Source organism: Polychytrium aggregatum (assembly GCF_025602895.1).
Source record: "Polychytrium aggregatum strain JEL109 chromosome Unknown BJ171scaffold_9, whole genome shotgun sequence".
NCBI lineage: Eukaryota > Fungi > Chytridiomycota > Chytridiomycetes > Polychytriales > Polychytrium > Polychytrium aggregatum.
In genome coordinates this window covers 210,335-233,255 of record NW_026516211.1, presented here as the reverse complement: position 1 = coordinate 233,255, position 22,921 = coordinate 210,335, and the positions used below count along the sequence as shown (strand labels likewise).

General features: G+C 59.7%; 9 protein-coding genes across 9 annotated transcripts; 6 read left to right on the top strand and 3 right to left on the bottom strand.

Moving 5' to 3' along the window:
• The first annotated feature begins 292 nt into the window (after positions 1 to 292).
• BJ171DRAFT_307742 (nuclear pore complex subunit Nro1-domain-containing protein) lies at positions 293 to 2,865 on the top strand. Its single transcript, XM_053107045.1, has 6 exons — positions 293 to 870; positions 1,037 to 1,338; positions 1,536 to 1,785; positions 1,896 to 2,033; positions 2,187 to 2,260; positions 2,437 to 2,865. Exons 1-6 carry the CDS (start codon positions 642 to 644, stop codon positions 2,614 to 2,616), a joined length of 1,173 nt encoding a protein of 390 aa, XP_052968938.1. The 5' UTR covers positions 293 to 641; the 3' UTR covers positions 2,617 to 2,865.
• A 366-nt stretch (positions 2,866 to 3,231) lies between these two features.
• BJ171DRAFT_566242 (histone H4) lies at positions 3,232 to 3,943 on the bottom strand. The gene is made up of 2 exons (XM_053113397.1): positions 3,829 to 3,943; positions 3,232 to 3,693 (listed from the first exon to the last, which is right to left on the bottom strand). Exons 1-2 carry the CDS (start codon positions 3,910 to 3,912, stop codon positions 3,466 to 3,468), a joined length of 312 nt encoding a protein of 103 aa, XP_052968937.1. The 5' UTR covers positions 3,913 to 3,943; the 3' UTR covers positions 3,232 to 3,465.
• A 1,224-nt stretch (positions 3,944 to 5,167) lies between these two features.
• Positions 5,168 to 6,154, bottom strand: BJ171DRAFT_397252 (histidine-specific methyltransferase; the record flags this gene model as incomplete). Its single annotated transcript, XM_053107186.1, has 2 exons — positions 5,168 to 5,867; positions 5,967 to 6,154. Coding segments are annotated over 2 exons (888 nt in total), but the record flags the coding sequence as incomplete, so codon positions are not given.
• Positions 6,155 to 7,890: 1,736 nt separating this feature from the next.
• Positions 7,891 to 9,522, top strand: BJ171DRAFT_596993 (uncharacterized protein). The gene is made up of 2 exons (XM_053114718.1): positions 7,891 to 9,196; positions 9,338 to 9,522. Exons 1-2 carry the CDS (start codon positions 8,057 to 8,059, stop codon positions 9,404 to 9,406), a joined length of 1,209 nt encoding a protein of 402 aa, XP_052968935.1. The 5' UTR covers positions 7,891 to 8,056; the 3' UTR covers positions 9,407 to 9,522.
• A 31-nt stretch (positions 9,523 to 9,553) lies between these two features.
• On the bottom strand, positions 9,554 to 11,864 carry BJ171DRAFT_494979 (DUF2407 C-terminal domain-containing protein). The gene is made up of 7 exons (XM_053110066.1): positions 11,702 to 11,864; positions 11,252 to 11,461; positions 10,922 to 10,973; positions 10,679 to 10,747; positions 10,497 to 10,553; positions 10,247 to 10,375; positions 9,554 to 10,091 (listed from the first exon to the last, which is right to left on the bottom strand). Exons 1-7 carry the CDS (start codon positions 11,810 to 11,812, stop codon positions 10,033 to 10,035), a joined length of 687 nt encoding a protein of 228 aa, XP_052968934.1. The 5' UTR covers positions 11,813 to 11,864; the 3' UTR covers positions 9,554 to 10,032.
• A 117-nt stretch (positions 11,865 to 11,981) lies between these two features.
• BJ171DRAFT_494978 (uncharacterized protein) lies at positions 11,982 to 16,319 on the top strand. Its single transcript, XM_053110065.1, has 5 exons — positions 11,982 to 13,403; positions 13,777 to 13,853; positions 14,069 to 15,361; positions 15,534 to 15,769; positions 15,862 to 16,319. The coding sequence occupies exons 1-5, from the start codon at positions 12,044 to 12,046 to the stop codon at positions 16,208 to 16,210; spliced, it is 3,315 nt and encodes a 1,104-aa protein (XP_052968933.1). The 5' UTR covers positions 11,982 to 12,043; the 3' UTR covers positions 16,211 to 16,319.
• Positions 16,320 to 16,661: 342 nt separating this feature from the next.
• Positions 16,662 to 18,721, top strand: BJ171DRAFT_566237 (uncharacterized protein). Its single transcript, XM_053113396.1, has 3 exons — positions 16,662 to 17,037; positions 17,211 to 18,219; positions 18,316 to 18,721. Exons 1-3 carry the CDS (start codon positions 16,747 to 16,749, stop codon positions 18,519 to 18,521), a joined length of 1,506 nt encoding a protein of 501 aa, XP_052968932.1. The 5' UTR covers positions 16,662 to 16,746; the 3' UTR covers positions 18,522 to 18,721.
• A 1,345-nt stretch (positions 18,722 to 20,066) lies between these two features.
• On the top strand, positions 20,067 to 20,700 carry BJ171DRAFT_421533 (NAC domain-containing protein; the record flags this gene model as incomplete). The annotated part of the gene is made up of 2 exons (XM_053107490.1): positions 20,067 to 20,295; positions 20,480 to 20,700. The coding sequence occupies 2 exons, from the start codon at positions 20,067 to 20,069 to the stop codon at positions 20,698 to 20,700; spliced, it is 450 nt and encodes a 149-aa protein (XP_052968931.1).
• A 651-nt stretch (positions 20,701 to 21,351) lies between these two features.
• On the top strand, positions 21,352 to 22,918 carry BJ171DRAFT_494972 (uncharacterized protein). The gene is made up of 5 exons (XM_053110064.1): positions 21,352 to 21,533; positions 21,603 to 21,646; positions 21,778 to 21,845; positions 21,980 to 22,133; positions 22,243 to 22,918. Exons 1-5 carry the CDS (start codon positions 21,455 to 21,457, stop codon positions 22,852 to 22,854), a joined length of 957 nt encoding a protein of 318 aa, XP_052968930.1. The 5' UTR covers positions 21,352 to 21,454; the 3' UTR covers positions 22,855 to 22,918.
• The last annotated feature ends 3 nt before the right edge of the window (positions 22,919 to 22,921 follow it).

Genomic DNA, 22,921 nt, shown 5'->3' with positions numbered 1-22,921 from the left:
AGTCAATCCAGAACGAAACGGGACAGTTCCTTCCTGGCATCAGCGACACAAGCCTGCCGAACTTCCGTAGGCCCCAGTGAGCAAGCGATTGTTTCCCGTCGTGGTTGGCAATCTCTTTGTGTGGTACATTCACTCAACCCTCTGGACCACTCCATGGTGTATCAATATCGAGATACTCGACCTTCTCGAGTCGCTTGCGGGGAGCCGTCTGTGCGAGAAATAATCCTTGACGCAGATCCAGAAACGCATCACTGAATGGTCATGGCCAGCGCGCGAGTGATAACATTCACCATCGACCAAAACCTGCTCTGTATTGGATTGACAGTATTGCGAGCACCTCAGCCCAAACCAGGAGGGCTGGACTCTATTTTCAAACTCCGCCAGTCACGCTGTGTCATCGAACATCGATCAAGCACAGAAAAAAAAAGATTCATCGCCGACCGACACTTTGGCTTGCTTGGGATCGATAGCCATCGGCAAGTGCCCCTCCTCCACCACGAAAAGACGGCGGGCTTGATCATCTGCGTCCGTCTGTTTGGACCCATACACCTCGAAGCGATATTTCACTCTTGGACTCACCCACGAGCACCTCGCCATCGCCATCGCCATCGCCACAGCACATTTGCAAACTCGACCGCAGGATGGAGCGGAAACGACCCAGAGGACTCAAAAAGTCGGCCGAGTCCGGGACCGGCCAGAAGAAGCGCAAGCCGACTGAGGCTGTCGAAGATGTGCCCGCAGCGAGCGGGAGCCAGAATACCGAGGGCGCGCCGTCAAAGGACATGCGCACCATCGTCGTCGATGCATCCTCGGATGGAGACGATGTTGCGATCATCAAGAAGCTCTACGAGATGGCCATGGAGAAGATCGGTAGGCCACAGGGGCTGCAGGGTCGCGGGCTGGGTCTGGGACGCTTCCGAGGAGCCGCCCATCCATGTGAAAGGTTGGCAGCATTCCTCGGCCTGTTCCATCCAACCATGTTGGACGTATTCTGATCGCCATCGTCCCTGTTGTTGTCCTTGTATCCGCTCCTCAGACGACGAAGCCACTCTCGAGGAGGCCAAGGACTTTTTGAACGGCACTGTCCACGAGTGCGATCGGCTGCTGCGGCTGGCCCATGAGGACGAAGAGTCAAAGTCGTTCCCGGCCGAGTTCTTCCTGCACTACGGACTGGCCCTGAAGCGACTCGGAGAGGCGCAGGAGGACGAGTCCGACCGCCAGGCGTTCGAGGAAGCCTCGGAGGAGCGGCTGCTGCAGGCGCTTGATTCCGAGGAGCTCGATGCCGAGAGTGTCAAATGGAGGATCCTGCAAGCACTGGCCGAGCTGAACCTCCGCAAGGTGGGTGAATGCGGGGTGGGGAGGGCTGCGGTGCTTGGGTCAGTTGCATCCGATGGAGCACCGCAGCTCCATCGACAACAGATGGTGACTAAAGGCCGAGGAAAAGTCGGGGGCTTGATTGTTGGGATGATGATGCAACGATTGAACTCTCCTGTTTCGCTGATATTCTCCACTGACACTCTCGACTGGCGAGCCAGGCTATGGTTCTCTATCAGGACAACCCAAGCGACAAGGACGCATCGGCGCTGCTCGAGCTGGCGACCCAGCAGCTGAGCGAGTACTCTGGACTGCTGGTGGAGGAGAAGCAGGTTTCGGACGAAGATAAGGAGACGCTGCTCGTCAACATGGGTTTTGCAGTCCAGCGAGTTGCCGATATGTGCGACGACATCAAGGCCAAGGAAAAGGGCTGCCGCGGAGCCGAGCATGTCTTCCGCCTGGCGATCAAGGGTACGGACGGACGGATGAATGGATGGGGAGACGGACGGGCAGCCGTGGGTCGACGAAACTGCATCGAGATGTCCTGGCTGGCTCTGACTTGCTTCTCTCCACTGGGACAGTCAACAAGGGCTCGATCGAGGGACACATGGGGTTGGGAAGCTGCTCGCTGTCGCTGGCGAGTTACTTCCTCGACCAGGCTGACGAGGACCACGAGAGCGCCAAGAACAACAAGATTGCTGAGAAGAAGCTCAAGGCTGGTAAGCAGGAGCGAACCGTCTGACGTGATACCGCAGCGACTTGCAATGGTCAGGCGCGATCTGGCAGCATCAGCATCAGCATCAGCAGCAGCATCAGCACGATCTAACAGCTGTATCCCGCCCGACGATGTGGCTGCTGGCACAACGCTATAGCGCTGGCCGAATTCCGCCAGGGTCAGCAAGCCGCCAAGGATCAGTCCACCGAGAAACCCGCAGTGCTGTGCATGGTAAGGCCAGTCGGCTGGCTCGTTGCGGTGTGATTTCTCGATGATGGCGGAGAGTGCTGGCTCCACAACATGGATGCAAAGGCAAATGTCGGGATGGGGCGTGTTGTTGCTGGGGAGTAAAAGTCCTGGGCCGACGACGGCTGATTGTGGCTGGAATGCACCCATTTCTGCCGCAGCTGGGAGAAACCCTCATCAACCTTGGCAACCTCTACGACGACGACGACGAGGAGGCGGCCTCTGAGTTCTACAAGGAAGCCTTCCAGTGCTTCAAGCAAGTGCAGGAGATTGACGCCAATGCGCTTCCGGAGCAGTTCATTGAGTTTGTGGAGGAGTGGGAGAACGACATGGACTCGTAAGCGCGGGAGACGGCCTGAATTGTTCACTTGACGCAGAGTACAGCGTATTGAATAACGATGGGACACATCGTCTCATTAGGACAAACACGGAACATTTCCTGTGTGAGCGGGCACGACGGAGCTGCAGGTCAGAGCACAAAGACATATCTCAAATGGGAAGAGTAATGTCGCTGGAAGGCCCCAGCGAGCGGATTATATATCAAAGTCGCTCAGCCCGATCGATCAACATCAACCGATCCACAAGCCATCCGTGTGTGTACGCGCCAGCGCAGAGATGGGAGGTGAGTATTCAGGACCCAGAAGCAAGAGCGAAAAGTGTGGGGTGACGGTCACAAGCGCCGGATTGGAGCGGTCCAACGCTGCTTCGACCGAACAGCAGAGAAGCAAACACTGGAGAGGGCGCAGGCGCAGCGTCGCTCGCAATGGGTCTGGGCCTGTCTGGACCCTGGGGCGGCAGCAGAGGAAATAGTGCAGAGGCAAGCTCAGTTTGCACGGTAGATGGGGGACTTGCATTTGGTTGAGAGCCGCCGCAGCAGCTATTCGCCCAGAACCTTCCAGACCAGCTCAACTTACACACATCCACACCTAGTTCTCACAGCCAGACGACGCTCAAACTGTTTTTCACGTTTCTTTTTTTATATTAGCGTGTATCAAACAGGAAGATCAAAATTCAAAAATCTGCTTGTGTTGCTGACAGGGAAATGTACAGTTGGAGAAGCGACCGAGCCACCGCCGCTGTCGCAACCGACGACGACGCACGCACGCACCAGATCAGAGATGCGGCGCCGAGGCAAATGGGCGGCGGGATTGTGTTGGAATGCGAGGGTACATGCGAGGAGGAAGCTGCGTTTAACCGCCGAAGCCGTAGAGGGTGCGGCCTTGCCGCTTGAGGGCGTAGACGACATCGAGGGAGGTGACGGTCTTGCGCTTAGCGTGCTCGGTGTAGGTGACGGCGTCGCGGATGACGTTCTCGAGGAAGGACTTGAGGACGCTGCGGGTCTCCTCGTAGATGAGACCAGAGATACGCTTGACACCACCTCTGCGAGCGAGACGGCGGATAGCGGGCTTGGTGATGCCCTGTGAGACGGAGAAGGAAAGCAGCGAGAGCGAGCGTCAGTACCAGGCGGGATTGAGCGATCGTGCTCCGGGCGGAATGCTTGTGCTTTGCCCGTCGCTACGAGAGAGTCCCCGAGCAGTAGGACTGCAACGCACCTGGATGTTATCGCGAAGGATCTTGCGGTGGCGCTTGGCACCGCCCTTTCCGAGACCCTTTCCACCTTTGCCGCGGCCAGTCATGTTGAAGAGTTGATGCGAGTTGAGACGAGAGCTTTGGGATGCGGCGACAAGAGCACGGGCGGCGGCGGCCCTTTTATAGCCGCGGCCGCCCAGCGCTGGACGTGTGGCTTGTGCGGCCGTGACGCGAGCCGCGCGCTGATTGGCCCGCGCGCCAGCCTGTCAGCGGCCGCGCCGGCCGTGCCCAGCCAGTGCGTGGCCGGCCGCAGCGCGCAAAGCAGCGTCTGTGCCACCGCGCTGCCTCTGTGTCACCCGCCTGGCCGCCGTATAAAAGCCGCGCGCTTGCCCCGCAGCCCCGCATATAAAAGGTCAGGCGCCCCTCCGGCCACTTGCGATCGGCATCCAGCACACCCGCTTTCCCACACGCTTCGCCGTCGCCCACAAGCACATTCCCAGCATCATCCACAATGGCCCGCACCAAGCAAACCGCCCGCAAGTCCACCGGTGGCAAGGCTCCTCGCAAGCAGCTCGCCACCAAGGCCGCCCGCAAGTCTGCCCCTGCCACTGGCGGTGTCAAGAAGCCCCATCGCTACCGCCCCGGTACCGTCGCTCTCCGTGAGATCCGTCGCTACCAGAAGAGCACCGAGCTCCTGATCCGCAAGCTGCCCTTCCAGCGCCTCGTCCGTGAGATCGCCCAGGACTTCAAGACCGATCTCCGCTTCCAGTCGTCCGCCATTGGTGCCCTCCAGGAAGCCTCTGAGGCTTACCTCGTTGGTCTCTTTGAGGACACCAACCTTGCCGCTATCCATGCCAAGCGTGTCACCATCCAGCCCAAGGACATCCAGCTGGCCCGTCGCCTCCGTGGCGAGCGCTCTTAAGCGCTCCGGCTGTGATCTGCGTCTGTGTCTGGCCCTCGGGCGATTCCTGTCCACCAAGCAAGCACGTTTCCCACCCTCTCCCCACACTTGTCCCCTTCCTCCGGTTTCTAATCGCCATCACTTCAGTTTTGTGTGTGTGTCATCATCACCTGTTATAATCTGATATCATTCTTTTTGCGTCCTAGACCACCACTCCCCCCGCTCTCTCTGTACATATGAAAGCATGATGCAGTGCTTTGTTTTCGTAAAAATATACGCTGCAGCCTGCGATGGTAGTCCACAGCCCCCACTGATCGCGTTAGCTGGAGGAGAGCATATGTCTGTTGGAGTATGCGACCCCAGTGACGAAGCGGATACTGTATTCCGCAACATGCGGGGGGCAGTCCAGTCAAGAGTGATGCAGAGGGACAGTTCAGCGATCAGTCGCGCTGCAGCATGTGCAAATCGTACTGGCTGCGCGAGTCGGTCATCGACGCCTGGAGCGAGAACCCAGAGACCCGGGCCAGCCCGGCAACCTCGGCTGGGGCGTATTTGTACGAGTACTCGATGTGGATCAGCTCGCCCTCGTCGAGCTGCACCTTGCCGTTCTCCCGCAGATCGATCGTCTGGCTCTGGCGCGATCGGTAGTATGCTTCATGCCGACCCTCATTCTCGTTGTAGATCGACAGGTACTCGAAGCAGCCCGGGTCCATGCACGCAAACCCAAAGATGGCATTGACGTGGCTCAAGCCGTTCATGATAAAGTCGCGGGTCACGCCGTGTGAATCGTCGTAGGCCTTGGCAATGACTTGGGCGGCGTTGCGGCGGTCGATACCGCAGAAGAAGAGGTCGCCCGGGTTCATGGCTGTGCGGCACACCTTGCCCAGGAAGGCCCCGGCCTCGCGGCGGGTCATGTTGCCGATGGACGACCCGAGCCACAGAAACGAGCGGGGCACGTCTGCGGGCAAGTGGTCTCGGATCCAGCCCAACGAGTCCTCGTAGGTGCCAAGGAGGCCGACAAAGTTGATCGAGGGGTATTGGCTGGCGAGCAGCGTGAGACAGTCCTTGAGGGTTTGCTCCGACAGATCGAGGGCATAGTAAGTGGCCTGTCGATTGGACTTTACGATTGCGTCAAAGATGAACGTGGACTTTCGCATCGACCTGTGCCGCGAAGAATCAGGCGAATGGGCGGCGCTCAGCCGACTGGCGCAGCCACAGATGCTGTCACGACAGCGTAACCCCTCCAGATGCCTCGCTTACCCGACGCCGAGCTCGATCCAGATGGCCTCGGAGTGGCCACGGAAGCCACTTGCAACGATTTCATCGGCACGCCGGGTGAGAATGTCGATCTCGGCATTGGTTAGATAGTACTCGTCGAGATACGTGATTTTATCAAAGATGTCGAGTCCGCGATCGTCATAGAGCACCAGTGTGGGAATGCTGCGAAGGAGCTGCGAGCTTTGGGTGCCGGGATTGGCAAAGGAAACGCTCTTGGTGGCGAGCGACTCGGCGATGAGGCGGCGCAGGTTCGGGTGGGTGTTGGACTTGCGAGAGCTGCGGATATCGTGGATCGTAACTTTGGTCAGCTCGGGCAACTTTGGGCCGGTCGCAGTCGAGACGCTGTGATGGAACAGAGCCGAGGCCATGATCGGGAAGGTGGCAGATGAGTGGATTCAGTGCTATGAGTGCTGTGAGTAGCTTTAGGGTAGTGCGTAAAGCCTTGGGGTATACCGGAGGAGCACAGTTTGGGATAGCTGCGACGGTGCAGGGCCCTTTTATGGAGTGGGTTGGGGCATCTGCTGAACGGGGCGAGAGTGAGGCGAGGAGGGGCGCTGCTGGGCTTGGGTTTCGGCCGGCAAGGGAAGCTGGGTCCGATACCGCCAAAGCTCAGAGTTGGCCAGGAACGGCCGGGCGACTGCGGGACCGCTGATGGCCCGGTGCTCGGCGGTGGCTTTGGGCGTGCATCCGTGAGTTGGTGGTGGGTAAGCAGCGGATGGCAGCCGGCTGACGGATGCCTGCGGGAGGACAGCGTGCCTGGATGCCTGGATGCCTGCTGACGGATGCACGGAGCTGCGGGGAGGAGGATCCCAGCCCGAGGGCAGCTTAGTGGGTGATAGTGTTTGGACGGGATGGCCCCCCTGTATTTGGATGGGGTGACTCCTGAATGTGATTGTATTTGGACGGGGTGACTCCCAAGCGTCGATTCCCACGAGAGCTTCGCCACACAAACACAAACACAAACACAAACACAAACACAAACCCAGACACACATGATCGGCATGTGACTGGAACCAGCAAGCCAATCGAGCCGGCGACACAGCCGCACTCGATCCACGACACGTGGACCGCCACCCGACTCCGCCACCGCAGCCCTAGGGGATCGGGCCCTAGCCCTTGTTGCCAGGCGCACCAATCACATCCCCGCTCGCCTTGTGTGCGCCGCCTGCCTTCCCGATTTGGGCGCCTCTTGGCTGCGGCTGACTCGCCGAGCATCGCGCTGCGCAGTCGCCAACAACGCGCCAGCAAGGCGCCGCGGCACTGCCTCTCCACAGCGACAGCGGCGACGCGGACAGTGCCAGCTGCACCCGCCAGCGTCGCACCGCGCACGCGCGCCGTCCGCAAAAGGAAACCCTGCCCGCGTGTGGCGCCGGGGCAGCCGATCCGTGCGCAGCAGCCCGAGACCCGCCTCGGGGTGTATAAATACGACGCCGTCCTCGGCCACCATCTCCAGACCACATCAGACAGCAGCAGCGCGACCTTGCCATCCTGCCAACGACAACAACGACAGCGTTTTTGCCCTCCCGGCGACCTCCCGCATTTCATAGAAGAGCACCATTTATAGTCACCTATCCTTTTGCCGGACTCTCCTGCCTGCTGCGCTGGAGCGGTCACTAGTAAATGGAGCCTCTTCTATTGAATCCCTGTCCCCCGCTCTCCTGCCTCCCCCCGGCCTTCTCATCATGAGCGACTCTGGTATGAGGTCATTTCAAACTTTAGACTGCCCTTGGCTGCGACGCCTGGCACTCCAGAGTTTGAAACTGGCTCTCATTCCGCCCCCCTCTTTCATCTCCCAATCCCTCCACTTCCATCTGCCCGTCCTCTTGCTGTGTATGAGGTCATATTGAACTATAAACTGAATCTGCAGCGTCTGCGATTCACTTTCGTAGTTCATACTGGCTTCACCCACTGCCATTCGTTTGTTCTATCTTAGTGTTCTGTCTCGGTGCTCTCGAGGGATATTGGAGCTTTCTCTGCCCATCGGTTCGATCTCTACTCCGCTCGATTCCGCAGTATATATCGCATCTCTGTCGGTGCCATTGATCCCTTGCGCGCCAGTCCTCCCATCGCCTATGCCTGCTGCCGAAGAAACCGTCCAGCGTGCTCGCCTGGTCCTGCGCTCGGCCATATCGCGCCTGCTCGTCGATGCCGATCCCGACATGACCGCCATCCTGCTCTCGGGCGGCCTCGACACCTCCATCATCGCCGAGGCTCCCTTGATCGCCCCCGATGGCACCGACCTCGGCCCCGTCTCCATCAAGCACGCCATCACCGTCTCGTGTGGCGAGGACGTCGCCAACATCGGCCCACAGCACGATCTGCCCTATGCCGTCCGGATCTGCGAGGCCCGCGGATTCACCCACCACATCCTCTCGGTCCCCAACCCGCGCGAGCAGCTCATGGACCCGGCCAAGCCCAATGCGCCCATCGTCTATGCCATTCAGACCCTGCAGAGCTTTGATCCCATGGAGATGCGCGGCGGCGTCGCCGTCACCCATGCCCTCCAGTATGCCGCCTCCCTGGGCATCAAGACCGTCGTCACCGGCGACGGCGCCGACGAGCTGTTTGCAGGCTACTCCTTCCTGACCTCCCTCTCGGCCTCACGCCTGAAAAAGTGGCTCTTGCGCATCGTCGGCCACTTCAGCTTCAGCGCCGTCCCGCTCGCCGCCGGCCTTGGCATGCGCGTGATCCAGCCCTTCCTCGACCCGGCCGTCGTCGAGTTTGCCCTGTCCTGCACCAAGGACGATCTCGTTGGCCCCGACCCGGCCGACCCGTCGCTGCTCCACGGCAAGTTTGTCCTGCGCGAGGCCTTCCCAGAGGCCCACTCGCGCTGGCGACGCAAGGTCCCGCTCGAGACCGGCGCCGGCACCACCCCCGTGGGCAAGGAGTATGCCGCCCTGGGCACCAGCGAGGACCTGCAGCTGGCCCTCGACCGGGTCTATGCCGACGACGGCATCGTCCTGCGCGACCGCGAGCATCTGCACTACTTTTCCGTCTTTGAGGGCATCTTCCGCGCCGCCGATGCCGAGCCCTGTGCTGCATTCGAGCTCCAGGCCCCGCCTCCCGCAGACCCTGCCGATGCCACCGGCCCGCTTGCCAACCGCAAGTTTGCCCACACAGGCCGCCTGCGTTCGGTCTGGTCCTGCCGAGCACCGCGATTTGGCTCGGATCCCTGTGTGCAGTGTGGCTTCCAGCTCGATCGACTTGATCAGGTAAAACTGTCCATCCACCCCCCCCCAATACGCCTTGGCCTGCGAGTGCCTGACGCCGACTGTACCGACTGTCTTTGGTCATTGCTTGGACTCTGCGCTGACCCTTTCCCCGTCTGCGTCGGGCTTGCTTTCATCCGCCAGTACTTTTGCAAGACCTGCGGAGCATGGCCCGCTCGGCCGTCGGGTCCGCCCAAGGAGGAAGACGACTGAGCGACTTCATCCTATCCGATCCGCCACTCTCTGAATGAGAACTCCCTTGCGCTGAGTATCTGGCAATCATCACCGCAGTTGCCCTGTGGAATACAGATTTCTCTCCTGCCGTGGCACCCACCCATCCATCCATCTGGGGCTGAGACATTCGGAGTACTGGCTGTATTGGAGAGCGAGAAACAAGATCGCCGTGGCCCAGATGGTGTCCGCTTGGAGCTCGGCCAATCTCGTTGCCTGTCCCAGTCGCAAGCCCCGAGACCGCAAAAAGGGGGACCCTCATTTGCTTGTCTCCACAGTGTGTGGCTCTGTCGGTCGGTATCTGCAAGGATCGCTGTACCCCCATGGGTCGTAACCGCAGGCCGGAAGGGTTGTTGCTCCTGAGCACCGGCACTGTGGGGGCTGTTGGGAAGACTGCCTGCTTGACCAAGATTGCGCCTCGCATCGATCCAGCCAATTGCCCTGAGATGGAGCTGCCATGGTGTTCGCTGGTCTTTTGAGTGGCCTGTCGAGTCGAGCCGGAGATCGGATGCGACTATGGCTGCGGCTGCAGCGCTCGTACTTGGCACTCGTTGCATCAAGATAGGCCACTTGTCGCCATTGTCACATGTCCTTAATGCCTCGGATCGTTACTGCAGCAGTCTCAGGATGCCAAACACAATGTTGATCATCAATCCCGCGATGATTCCTGCATGCAAGCACGAGAAGAGACGGGATCGTTAAACTTGCACGCATCAGTATCGATAATTCGCTGCACCGGCGCAGCTGTGTGCATCCGTATTGCGTCGAGAGAGAGAGAGTCGCTGGGCCGACATCGAGATGAATCTTGCCCGTCGGACTCACCCATCTGGTGCCTCCGCGTGAAGAGCCCTTGTTCCTTGATCCAAAAGACGACAATGATGCCGATAAAGTACCCCACCATGAGCCCGCAGAGCAGGTCCACATGTGTTCCATCTCGGCTCACTTCTGCCGCTGTTCATTCCAAGACAGTCGCAATCGCAGTTGCAAGGTCGTCGCAGACAGTCGAGTCTCCAATTAGCTCTCTGTATATGTCCGCAGCTGTTCACGGCTGGTCACTGCTGACCGCACTTGCCTGCCTCTTCTCGATTCACTCGGTTGTCGATCCATTCCTCTTCGGCGTTCTGGGCTTCTGTTGGATTGTGCGAGTGTTAGAGCCAGGTCAAGCCACTCCGGCGCACCATCGCTGTTGAGGTCTTTGCACAGTTTGTGGTGGTGATGGTGGTGGTGGGGAGGCATGGATCGCGGTGGACAAACCTCCTTCATCGCCGCCTCGAATCGAATGGAACTGCGATCGCAGCGCCTCAATCTCCTCTCTTGAGAAACCTGTAAACCCGAAACGAGCCACGATGAGCACCGACAGCCACACCCACGTCCACACCACGATCCGAGCAAGTACCGATTCAACAGGGCTATGCCGGTCAGCTCGAAATAGCCGCAGAGAACGGCCACCTCGTCCCAGCATCGGCGATCCGCATCGAAACAGGAATGCGTCCGCACCTATTTCGATCAGCCTGTCGAATCCCACGGCAGGTCCTCGGAGCTGTGGAGCCTGTCACCGGCACAACGGTTGATTACGTTAGCTACCCACTCGCTGCTTGGGGTACGCATTCGCAATCTCGATATTGGTGGCATCGGATGCAATTGCAGAGACCAGGGCGGCACTCATCGGTGCATCATCCCATCGTCCCATCGCTTCTTCCGGGGACTGGTGGCTCGTGGCGTCTTTGATCCTTGTGAATCATCCCGAGTGACGATCACAACGGCAGTGGCTACTTCCACAACAACAGCCGCCAAAACGGCAGCTATGGCAGCAACAGTTGGCCGCACCTGCTGGTCCGAGACTGGGGCTTCTGATACGACGCAGTGGATGTATATGGGCTCTCTCCCGAGAAGAGGCTCGGAGCTCTGGCCGTCGCCGTTGTCGAGTGGGATGGTCGCCCGTTCCAGCGATTCGGCTTGGCTGGCATCCTTGAGAATGCGCCCGCGATGCAACAGCCGCAGGTGCTTGTCTTCCAACGACGGTCGACGCTCCCGGATCTGTCCACAGAAGCCATTAGCCGAAGCGACGTGACCATCAGGTGGAATGAGGTTTAAAGTGGGCAGATATGGCCGGCGACTCGGTGGCACTGCGAACGGCATGGGGCAGCGAGGGATGTGGCTCTGGAGCGGCATTGAGCTTTGCTTGACACAGAGACTCGATCGCCAGGGCTGAGTATCAAGCGCCAGCACTATTGTCTAGTCTGGGCGACTGGCGGCAGCAGCAGGAGCCCGACGTACCGTCTGCTTCAGCTCGTACATCGTTACTTCTCCAGACTCGAGGAGCAGCGGAAGGTCATCTTCGCCGTTGGCGAACCGGACGCATATTGAGAGCGGGCCTGTTTCCGACATGATGGCGTATCGACCGCCAGCCTGATGCGGTGTCGACGAGATCGATGCAGACGCAGCCGGACCATCCGCCCGCCCGCCCGCCGAAACCAGCCTGCGAAACCGGGGCGGCTGAGGATCCACGTGGCCGCGGCCTTCCGTTTCCCGTTCGCCATTTCGTTCTTCGTCCTGATCCCTCCTGCGGCCGTCCCATGTCCTCCGGCACTCCCCGACGCCGTCCCTCCCTCGGCTGCGATGCCCAACATGCTCTCGAACGGCCCAAACCCGCTTCGCTTCACTCACCAGAGCCCTAGTCCGGACCACGGCCTGCGTCGGCCGCTCTCGCCCTCGCCCTCGTCGCGGCATGCTCCCCTCTCCACAGTGCTGGAGGAAGAAACCCCCGATTCCAGCGACCTGTTCGATGCCAAGTTCTATCCTTCCGGCAGCAGCCCGGCGACGCAGCCTCACCCCGACACCCGATACCGCATACCGCTTGACCGGATCGACGGAACCGATCCCTCAGCATTGGGTGCCTTTGGCGCTCGCACACGCAGTATCGACGCCGATCTCTACCCGGACTCGGCCGACGCCAGCCTCCTCCCGCGGACCGATCTGCCATCGTCATCGGCCCTGATGGATGAGTCGGTCCCATGGCTCGCCAACGACATGAACGCAGCGACCGAGCCCAGCGTCGAAGTCGCCTGGAATGTGCGCCTTGGTCAGGACGACCTCGACCGCCTCGACGACCTGGACGACATGGCCTTCCAGCACAAGCAGGACTTTGATCGCTCGTTGCGCCAGTTCGAGGACGAGTTCGAGAACGACATTTCCAATCTCGACGGCCTGACCCAGCTCGAAATGAACGGCTTGGACATCCACGGCACAGACTCGGCGCTTGTGAGCCCACAGAGCCGCCGAGCCGAGTCGTTTCTGTCGCCCCAGTCGTATCCACATCGGAGCGGCTATCAGCAGCAGGGGCATCCTCGACCAGAATATCCGTACCAGGACTTTCGTCTGCCAGAACAGCAACAGCAGCAGCACTACCACTCAGATCAGCAGCAGCAACCGTTGTCCCCCGACGGCACGTCCGGCATGTCGTCCCCGTCGCTCCAGCGCACCAGCTCGGTTCATCGTCCCATCCGCTTTGACTTTGATGAGCACGCTGAGCCCTTGGTCGCCACGCTACCAGGTTCTCCCGCCATCGATTCACCATCAACAGCAGCAGCAGCAGCCGACCCGTTCCGCCGATCACTGCGAGCTCGCCCGCCGAGCGACTCGCTTGCAGGGGGATCATATCCGAATCCCCATCCTATATCGACGCCAACGCCCAACCGCATTCCACTCTCCTCTGGGAGCTCTGTGGCAGCGACGCCGCTATACCCCCGCAGTGGACTGGATCGCCCGCCATCCAGACTCAAGCCCTTTCCGAGTCCGGCGATCGACTACTCGTCGCATCCTGCATCCATCGTCCACGGCGATTCAAACGACCGAGCCGAAACAAGTATATCCGAATACTTGCCCAACGACGTTGCTGTTCTGCAGGAGATGCTTTCGGCAAGTCTCAAAAAGTGCCAGACGCTGGAGCAGACAAACCAGGACCTGTCGGAGCGCCTCGGTAAGCCGCAGCCAGGATCTTCCATGGTCGATCCGACATTGGGTCGAGAGGGGGGGTCGTAGTGCGGGCACGAGGGACTTGTGGGCCTGAAAAATTTGCTGGCGAGTCGGCAGCAGGGGAGAGCTGCGATTTACATCTCTCCCATGGTCGCTGCGAGCTTGATTATTTTGCTCAATCACCCATGTGCAAACGGCACTGGTGTGCGATTCGTTGTCCTGCTGGCGATATGCAAGGATGTGTTGTGTTCGTGGGTCTGCATCATGGCTGACCCGAGTGCATGTTGTCAGTCAGCATCACATATCCAAATTGCAAAAAGCTGTATCTGCGATGCCGCTCCCCAGATTGCTCGACTAATAATGCTCCCGTTGTGCAGACGAGGCCGTATACGAACGCGAAAAGGCTGTCGCGGACTGCCGTGATGAATGCGAGAAGCAACTCTTGGAGGACAAGGTCAGCGCCGCAAGGGGAATCCTGGATGCACTCTGGCTGCAGCCATACCTGCAAACAACAGGCATGGGCATGCGGCAGCAGCAACGAAAGCAGCAGAGGGGCGGCAATCGTGGCAGCACCCCTGTCTCTCGGCCCATGCCTGCGATTTGCTTGGATATCGGATCGGAGGATGGCTGACTGCGCTTTCCTGTCCCAACTTAACTCCCCGTTTACAGAAAATGGACGCACAGCGATACGCCACCCTTCAGTCTGAATACTCGGCTCTGCAGGATCAGCTGCGCGTGCTGCACAACACCCAAATCCACATGGCCTCGATTCGATCGAGCCTCGAGCGTGAGAAGGAGCTCGATGTCCTCAGCATCAAGAAGGAGCTCACGACTCAGAAGGAAAAGGACCTGCAGCTGCTGCGGAAGGAGCTCATTGCAAGCATGGCCACCGAAAAGGACGAGATGACCAAGCGGCTGCGGGCCCAGATCCAGCAACGTGATTCGGAAATCGAGCAAGAGCGCAATACCCACCAGACCGAGGTCGAGAACCTGGAGCGCGTTCTCCGGCAACAAGAATATGATCTTGCACAGCTGCGACGGCAGCTGACCACCCGGAGCGGTATCGAGGCGTCGACTCAGTGCGACAATACTGCCATGCTCGAGGATCTGCAAAGGCTCAGGGAGCAACACCAGGCGCTACTTGGCGAGCGGGAGCTGCAGCAGCAACAGATCCGGCAGATATTTTCCAAAGTGGCCGACTTTCCCACCCAGGCCAGCGACGACAGCCCGGCAATCACGCAGTACTGTCTTGACTTTGCCAACTATGTGGAGCAGATGCAGCTCACGCATCGACAAGAGCTCAGCGAGAAGGACGAGGCTCTCCGTAAAGCCCAGAGCGAGCATGTGTTTTCGTTCACCAAATCCGAGACGCAGCATCGCCAGGCGATCCGCGAACTAAGCGCACGCCACGCGCACGAGCTCGAGAGTCTCAAGGTCACGTACGACTCGACCATCTCCCAGCTCAAGTCCGAGATTGCCAAGGCACACATGGACAAGTTCCGGAGTTCGACCATGTCGACACGCTCCGACCACTCGCAGATGTCTCTCGGCGAGCTCAAGGCCAAGTTTGGTCCTCAGCTCTCGCAGCTCCGCGAGCAGATGGACGGCGAGTACCAGCGACGCATCGAGTTGCTGACGCGCCAGCACGAAGTCGCTGTCGAAAAGCTGATGGCCAGCATGGAGGTTGAAAAGACCGAGCTGATGCTGCAGCACCAGCGTGAGCTCGAGGCCACAACGAAAAAGTTTCATCAGTACGCTGCATCGTGCCAGACGCGAATAGCCAAGATGAAGGAAGACTTTCAAAAGCTCGAGGCCGAGCTGGTGGACAGGACAGAGCGCGAGAAGCAAGAGTACCTCGACAGCTTCCAGAAGGAACTACAGCGCCAAGCGACGGCGGCGTCGGATACGAGGGCCAGCGACCAGGCGCTAGCGGCCAAGGAATCGCAGATCCAGAGCCAGCAGGTAGGCGGGCACGAGAGGGGCGGTGGTGTAGGATCTGCGAGAAGTTGCTCCGATGGACTCTGCGCCAATGGGCAGCATACCGTGTCTGCGCAATGTCCGATGGTGGTGCGTTGCTTGCCCATGTTCGGTCCTTGAGACTGCCGTGCTCAACGACTGCACATGTCCCCACCAGTCCCGGATAGCCGAGCTTCAGGACCAGCTGGCACGAGACCGGCAAAGCCACGAACATGCAATGCAGCAATCACAGGCGACACACAGACTCACGCTCGAGAGCGTCAAGGCCAAGTACATCGAGACCCTCAAGACAATGCGCGACGACGTGGCCGCCAGCAAGCAGAAGAGCTGGGAGCGCTTTGAGAGCGAGTGGAGGCGGCGCAAGGAGATGTTTGAGCAGGAATGGCAGACGAGGTAGGCTACGCATGATGCGCTGGGCGAGATGGGTCTGCCGACTCGATCACCCTCGGTCTGGTGCTGACCTGCTCCAATTCGATGTCCTCCAGGCTGGCGGAGACCGAATCCTTTTATCAAACCGAGGTCGCCCGTCTGCGCCAGCAGCTCGAGAGCAAGCGGCTCCCCACAAGATCCGAGCCAGCAACAAGGCACCCGCCGGCACAGACGAATGGCGGTGCCCGAGAAGAGAAGGAGGTTCGCTTCCGAGGCGTGAGCAGCTCGACATCCGAGTACAGCTTCCCTCTGGATCCGGGGTCGCCTCTGGGCCGGGACGGCGCTGGGCGAGTGGCGCCCTTTGAGCCAGACTCTCTGCCCGTAAACGGTGAGGGTGGGGGAGGACCAGCGTCGACGGAGCGGAGGCCATCTTCAGCCAGACCCAAATCCCGGGTATGGCGGTGAGCGAGGGCCTTGGGCGTAGTCGTTGGCCATGACAAGGTTTCCCACGGCAGGGAGTACATTCCTGCTGCTGATCCTGGCGAATAAATTTAGCTGTCGCGTGCAGAGTGGAAAGCCTCGGGGTGATCGGTGGGATGGATTGGTGGGATGGATTGGTGGGATGGATTGGTGGGATGGAATGGTGGGGAGCATCGGCAATGTTCCGGATTGGGATGTGTTCCGTTCGATCCGCACGCGTTTTGGCGCCGAGGCACAGCCGCGCCAGACACGCCATGGCGTTTGGGCCGCCGCCGCGCACTGCCACAGCCAATCCACCAACACGGCCATGTGGCCCTTTATATCCCGGCGGATTCACCCCGCATCCCCGGGCATCGTCCAGAACGATCCCCCGTCGCCATCGCCATCGCCATCGACATCGACATCGCCATCGCCATCGCCATCGCCATCGCCATCGCCATCGCCATCGACATCGACATCGACATCGTCCAGCCCGTTCGCCCATCCAACTCGTCGCCAACCCGATCAAGCCATAAACCCCAATGTTTCGGCTGACTCTAAAGGCCTGCTTTCTGCTGGCGCTGTTCGCCATCCTGATCTCCTCGACGACCGTCCTGATTCTCTTCAAGGACCACCCTGCCGTCGTCGCCGCCTCCAACAGCGTCAAGTCCACCGCCGCCAATCTGTTTGTGTCCACAGGCTCCACAACACCATCGCAGCCCGGTGTGCCCACGCCTTCCAACCAAACCGAAGGTCAGAACCAGGGCCGTCCCCGAACCTTTGCCTACAAAGTTGCGGATGGAGCCTTCTGGTCTGTCCCGACGGATCCACCGGTACGTGGATTGCCCGTTGCACTTTCCTTGTAAAAATGCTGCGATTTCCCTTCATTCTCGTCTGGGCAAGCACCATGAGTCGCGGTTCGCAGAACTGTCTCGATGACTTGGTCTGTCTCTCACATCCGCCTTCGCCATTCCCCACCACCATCTCTTGGGCCCTGCTCTGCCAGATCTTCATCGCAACTCCAAACTACGAGACCTTCACACCCTCGAGCTTCGAGTCCTTTTACAGAACCGAAAATGCCGCGCTGGTTGTCCTCGCCCGAGCGATCGAGGATGCCCAGAAGCTCGGGGAGCCCGTCCAAGTTCTGGATGGCGGATGCGGGGCGACGTACGGTCTGTTCTCGCTGTTTGCGGCTGCAAAGGGTGCCCAGCACGTCCTCTGTCTTGAGGGCAACCCCGAGCGGGCTCCGGCTCTGCGTATCGCCGGACGGGTCAACCAGCTCGAACGGAGATTCAAGATCCTCAACATTGAAATTGGTGACGGCCAGAAAGCCCGCGAGCTTGTGGTCAAGAATCGCGAGCCCATCAAGAGTCATGCCCTCGTCACCCCGCACGAGCACCATCATCTGCGCCGCCGGCGCCAGGATCCGGCCGCCAACCACCAAACTCACCAACCCGACGGCGGCCGCGAGGTCGATAACGAAGAGTACAATCCCTTCCAAGACGATCAGTTCCTTGAAAACAGCAACAACGGCAACAACAACGGCAACAACAACGGCAACAACAACAGCAATGACGATAACAACAACAGCAATGACGGCAACAACAACAGCAATGACGGCAGCAGTCGGGACCAAAACGGTTCGTTTGCTGATTTGGAGGACGACTCTTCAAGCGGCACCGAGACCGAAATCGAAACGGATCCCACGACCGGCAACACTTACCGAGACGTGGAGCTCACCCCCTTGACCGCCGTGCCGCTGCCTGTTCCTGGAGCCATGATCACATTTCTGCGAATCGACACCACCGGCACGACCCGAGGACTGGAGCTCAAGGCACTCGAGGGCGCCAACCCGCTGTTCAAGGCGCGCAAGATTCGGCATGCTGTCGTCGACTTTTCAAACCCACAGCGCCTGAAGAGCGCAAGCAACTATGCCGAGGATGAGTTTGTCAAGATCAGCGAGCGTCTCTTTGATTATGGATACGACTTTATGATTATTCCCGACAACGACGATGGTCAGTATTCACTGCGGGCGCTGGTGCGGGTGCGGAAGGGCTGGAAGCGGGTTGGTTGAATGACTGCGATGATGCTGACTCGTCGGTTCGCACCAGACTACTCCCAGATCGCCTACGCCAGCTCGATCGGCTCTGAGTACGGCGTTGCTGGATTCGGCACACCGTTTGTGTGGATTCCGCGGAGCGACTTTCGCTTCATGTGGCAGGACCTGGGCCGGACAGATTCGCTCAAGCTGTGGCTCGCTTTGCGCGACGACCCGACAGTCAAAGAGCTCATGAAGACCCGCGGGCACTTCCACTGAGGACGGGTCAGACAATGGGCATGTGCCGGCTCACCCAGTCTGTGGAGCTGTCCGCGCGCGGGTCGCTGCAGGACGTATGTGTATACGGGTGGCCAATCGCTGCTCCAACCATCCATTCACAAATTTGGATGGAGACACCTTGCCTCGATGCTACTGGCATCATCCGCTCTGGACCCTAAATACACACTTGATCCATCGCACACGATGTCCCAAGCCGCGTGGATGCGAATGTGGACTATCGGATGCACTGCCTCGACTGCATGAGCTGCATGAGAAGGGGAGGGGGAGACGGAGACGGAGACGGAAACGGACGCTCTGGACCTTGAATAGGACGGTGTCGATGTCGGTGTCGATGTCGATGTCGGTGTCGGTGTCGGTGTCGGTGTCGGTGTCAAAGTCCAGTCGAGCAAACTCCGCTCATCACGTGCGTGGCTTGTGTGCAGATATAGCTGCGGCATACTGTCTGTGTGCTGCTGACGTCACGGGCATCTTTTTTTTTCAGGGAGCGAGAGCGCGGCGAGGCGAGGGCCCCGGCGAGGACGCGCTCGGCCGCCAGCGAGAAGCCCCGGCCCAGGCCGCTCCAAACCATTTGGTTGCTTCTTGGGGACGCTCTCTTTCCTCTGTCCCATAGCACATCGAATCTCCCCTCGCTGTCCTTCTCTGCACCCAGGTGAGCGTCCGCACCACTCAAGCGTTGATGATCGCCTCCCCCCCCTGTTTTCCGTGCCTCTTCTCTTCTCTGCTTTGCCGATGCCGATCTGCCCTGCGTTGTCGACAACGGGCGATCCTGTCCGGTCCTTGCCCGATCATCGTGGAGGCCACTTCGAGCTGGGATGCGTTTCTGCTGGACGACATGGCGATAGCAAGCTCTGGAAAGTTGCAAAAAAAGGGACCGACGGCCATCAATATATAACCGGACAAAGGACACATGCACCAAGCTTCCCTGGACCAAGGACAGTTGGCGTCCAGAGCCATGTCCAGCCGGACAACTGCCGGCCCACGATCCTGGCATGATCGATCGCGCCTGGACTGTGCCAGTAGTGCAACGCCGTCCATACGGTCTGGTTACAGGAGGCACACCCGAAACAAAGTGGCTCACGGGCCGGCGGACGATGGCATCCTATCGTGTTCATGAGGACGCCACGTGGATTCATGATCATCGGACAACCAGCGTCAGGAAGCAGCACATCGTTTCCATATCAACGAGCTCAATCAGCCAGGGAAGGAGAGCTGTGTCAAGCTCCGTGTTGGTCAAGAGGGTTGGACGACAGGTCATAGGCTTCGAGCACACCCGATCGGTCACCTCGGTGTGTCCCTTGACACAGTCTTCGCTGATCATCCGCGGGCATCCTGGAAGGCCACCGACCTTGCGAGACGATCCACAAGACATGGCTCGTACTGAGAGGCGCCGAATCTGGGCACGATCGTCTCGCCACTCTTTTATCTGTCGTCCAGAGAGCCTCCGCCGTGTATCGCCGGTCCATCTGCCGCCTTGCCTTCGGGATGCTCACCCCCATGATTCCCTGCCATCCTCCGTGCCACAGAATGAACCCCGAAAAGCTTGCCAAGCTCCAGGCTGCCGCCGCTGCCTCCCGCATCGGTGGAAAGGGTACCCCCCGCAGAAAGGTCAAGAAGGTCCACAAGAACCCCGTCGCCGATGACAAGAAGATCCAGGCCACTCTGAAGAAGCTCAACGTCCAGCCCCTCAACCACATCGAGGAGGTCAACTTCTTCAAGAACGACGGCAGCATCATGAACTTCCGCTGGCCCAAGGGTGCGTTCCAGGCCTACTTGCGCCTGCTTGCTCACAGATCTGGGGGGAGGGGGCTGATCGAGACGGACTACCGAGTGGGCACTGTCGGTTGCTGTGCACGTCTGTTCCCACAGCGTCGACAGCGATCGATCTATCCGATGCGTTTTCCGACTCGCCGGTGGCTGATGTCGTTTGCTGTCTCTAGTCCTGGCCTCTCCCGCTGCCAACACCTTCGTTGTCGAGGGTACCCACCAGATCAAGCAGATCCACGAGCTCCTCCCCGATATCATCAGCCAGCTCGGCCCCGAGTCCATCGAGAGCCTCCGCAAGCTTGCTGAGACCCTCCAGCTCGGCCAGGCCGCCAAGGCTGGCGAGGCCGCTGCCGAGGGCGACGATGATGTCCCGGAACTTGTCGAGAACTTGTAAGCAATGCGTGTTGCGCCTCTTGAGGCATTGCTCTCCGCACGAACACCGTGCCCTGTCCTGTGATGCCTATGCAGCTGATCGATCGGTCAGTCGGTTGGTCCGATATTGCGTATCGACAGTGCCCCCACTGACAGACCCTGTCTCTTGTCGCTCCCCTAATCCCCGGCACTGCACCCTGTCGATCGCACCACCACCGCCACCGGCAATATCCCTCGCACCACCACATCAATGGACTGCAATGCGCCACTGCCAGCGACGAAGCCGCCGATGAAGCCCAATAAACAAACCACCGCCATGTTTTCTCCCTTCTCCATGCGTCTGTTTGCGGTCGGGGGAGCGTATGCTGTTCACTAGGGAAACACGATGATTTTGCATGATCGAAGCGATGTATACACGGCCACTTGATCGAGGAGTCGCTAGCCGACAGGGAGAGGGGCAGCGCATGTCCGACGACTCTTGCGCATCTCTGCATATCTCGGATAGGTCGGATCAGTCGGATCGATCGGATAGGTCGGATCGGTCGGATAGGTCGGATCGGTCGATGGAAGCCGCAAACTCCCCCGCTGCGACTCGCCACAGGACATGGGTGTGGTGGGCTGGTGCGATGTGCGCGATTTGGCGGTTTCATTGCGCGAGCCCCCTCGTCCTGGAGTTGGGTTTGGGTTGTTCGGCCAGCCCCAGCCCATCCGGCTCCTCCGTCTTGCCCTCCATCACCCATCCGCTCTTGCCCACTCGCCTGCTCGCTCGCTTCAACATGACTCTGCCCAAAGTGTTTGTCTCTGGCGCAAGCGGAACCGTTGGTTCTGAGGTCGCCATCGGTATCCGGCGAGCCGGTAAGGACCTGCTGTACCGTTGCGCCTCTGCCTATGATTCCTGACGCTGATTGTCTTTTGTCTCTCCAGGGTATACCGTCTATGGCCTGGTGCGATCGCCCGAGAAAGCCAAGGTAGACTCTCAGGCCGCTGCAGGGCCAGGGTATCCCTGCGACATGCCCGGCCCTATTCTCGCTGTGTCGTCTCTACTCTGCCATTCTCGCTGAACCGTCGATGTGTCTGCCTCGCTGCATCCATCCCTCAGAGCCTGGTTCTGAACGAAATCATTCCGGTGATCGGTGATCTGAAGCGACCCGAGACATATGCCGAGATGTGGGTTTGGACGGTGCTGACGCTGACACTGATGCTGTTGATGAAGAATGGATGGAGGGGTGGGAAATCGGTCGCGCATGAAGCCATCTCCGGGCCCAGGTCGATCTGACTCTTGGCTTTGCGGATCCGAGCAGCATCTCGCGCTGCTCGATTGTCGTCCACTGTGCCTCGGACTATGCCGACTATGGCGGCGTCGAGTCCGTTGCCCTCGATGCATTCATCCAGGGCCTGCATAACCACAAGGACTCGCCGCATGCAGCCAGGCTCATCTTCACATCCGGCATCCTGGTTGGTTTCCAATTCAGCAAGCGTCCGGCCTGTCCGCCGTATATGCTCCCGGCTCTCTCGTCTGCTATCCACTGCGCTGGTCTCATTCGTATCGCTCACCACTGGCCAGGTCTACAAGGAGAATCGCTCGGTCGACGAGCCTCTTTCCGAGGATGCTCCACGCGAAGGCGACTCTGACCTCGCCTTCTTCCAGGCCCGACTGAAGAACGAGGACTTTGTCCTGAACCTGCACAAGACCCACCAGATCCATGGCATCGTCGTGCGCCCTGGCTATGTCTTTGGCAAGGCCCAGCGACACTTTTACCACTATTTTGACCAGGCGCTGGAAGGCGATGTCTTTATCCGCGGCCGCGGCAGCGTGGCCTGGTCCAAGATCCACATTGACGATCTGGTCGACGGATACCTTCGCATCCTGGCGGCCGGCGACGATCTGCCTGGCGCTGCAGCTCTGAGCCAGGTCTCGGGCGAAGCATTCAACTTCTCCGACGGCCTGGTCGACACCAACTTTGAGATCGCAAAGGCCTTCGCCGCGCTTGCGGGCTATGACGGCCCCGAGCCCCGCGAGGACCTGTCCCTCACCAGCCCGATGGCCGACAAATCCGTCATCGTGTCGAGCGAGAAGGCCAAGCGAGTGCTGGGTTGGCGAGTGCGTCACCAGGGGCTGTTGGACGAAGCCCATCTGTACTGGGACCTCTGGAGGACTCGTCGAGCCCAGCAGTGAGCTGCACGACAGCGAACAGAATACATTCATTGGAGATTGGGTGGCTGCATTGCATCGAGCCTGGCGG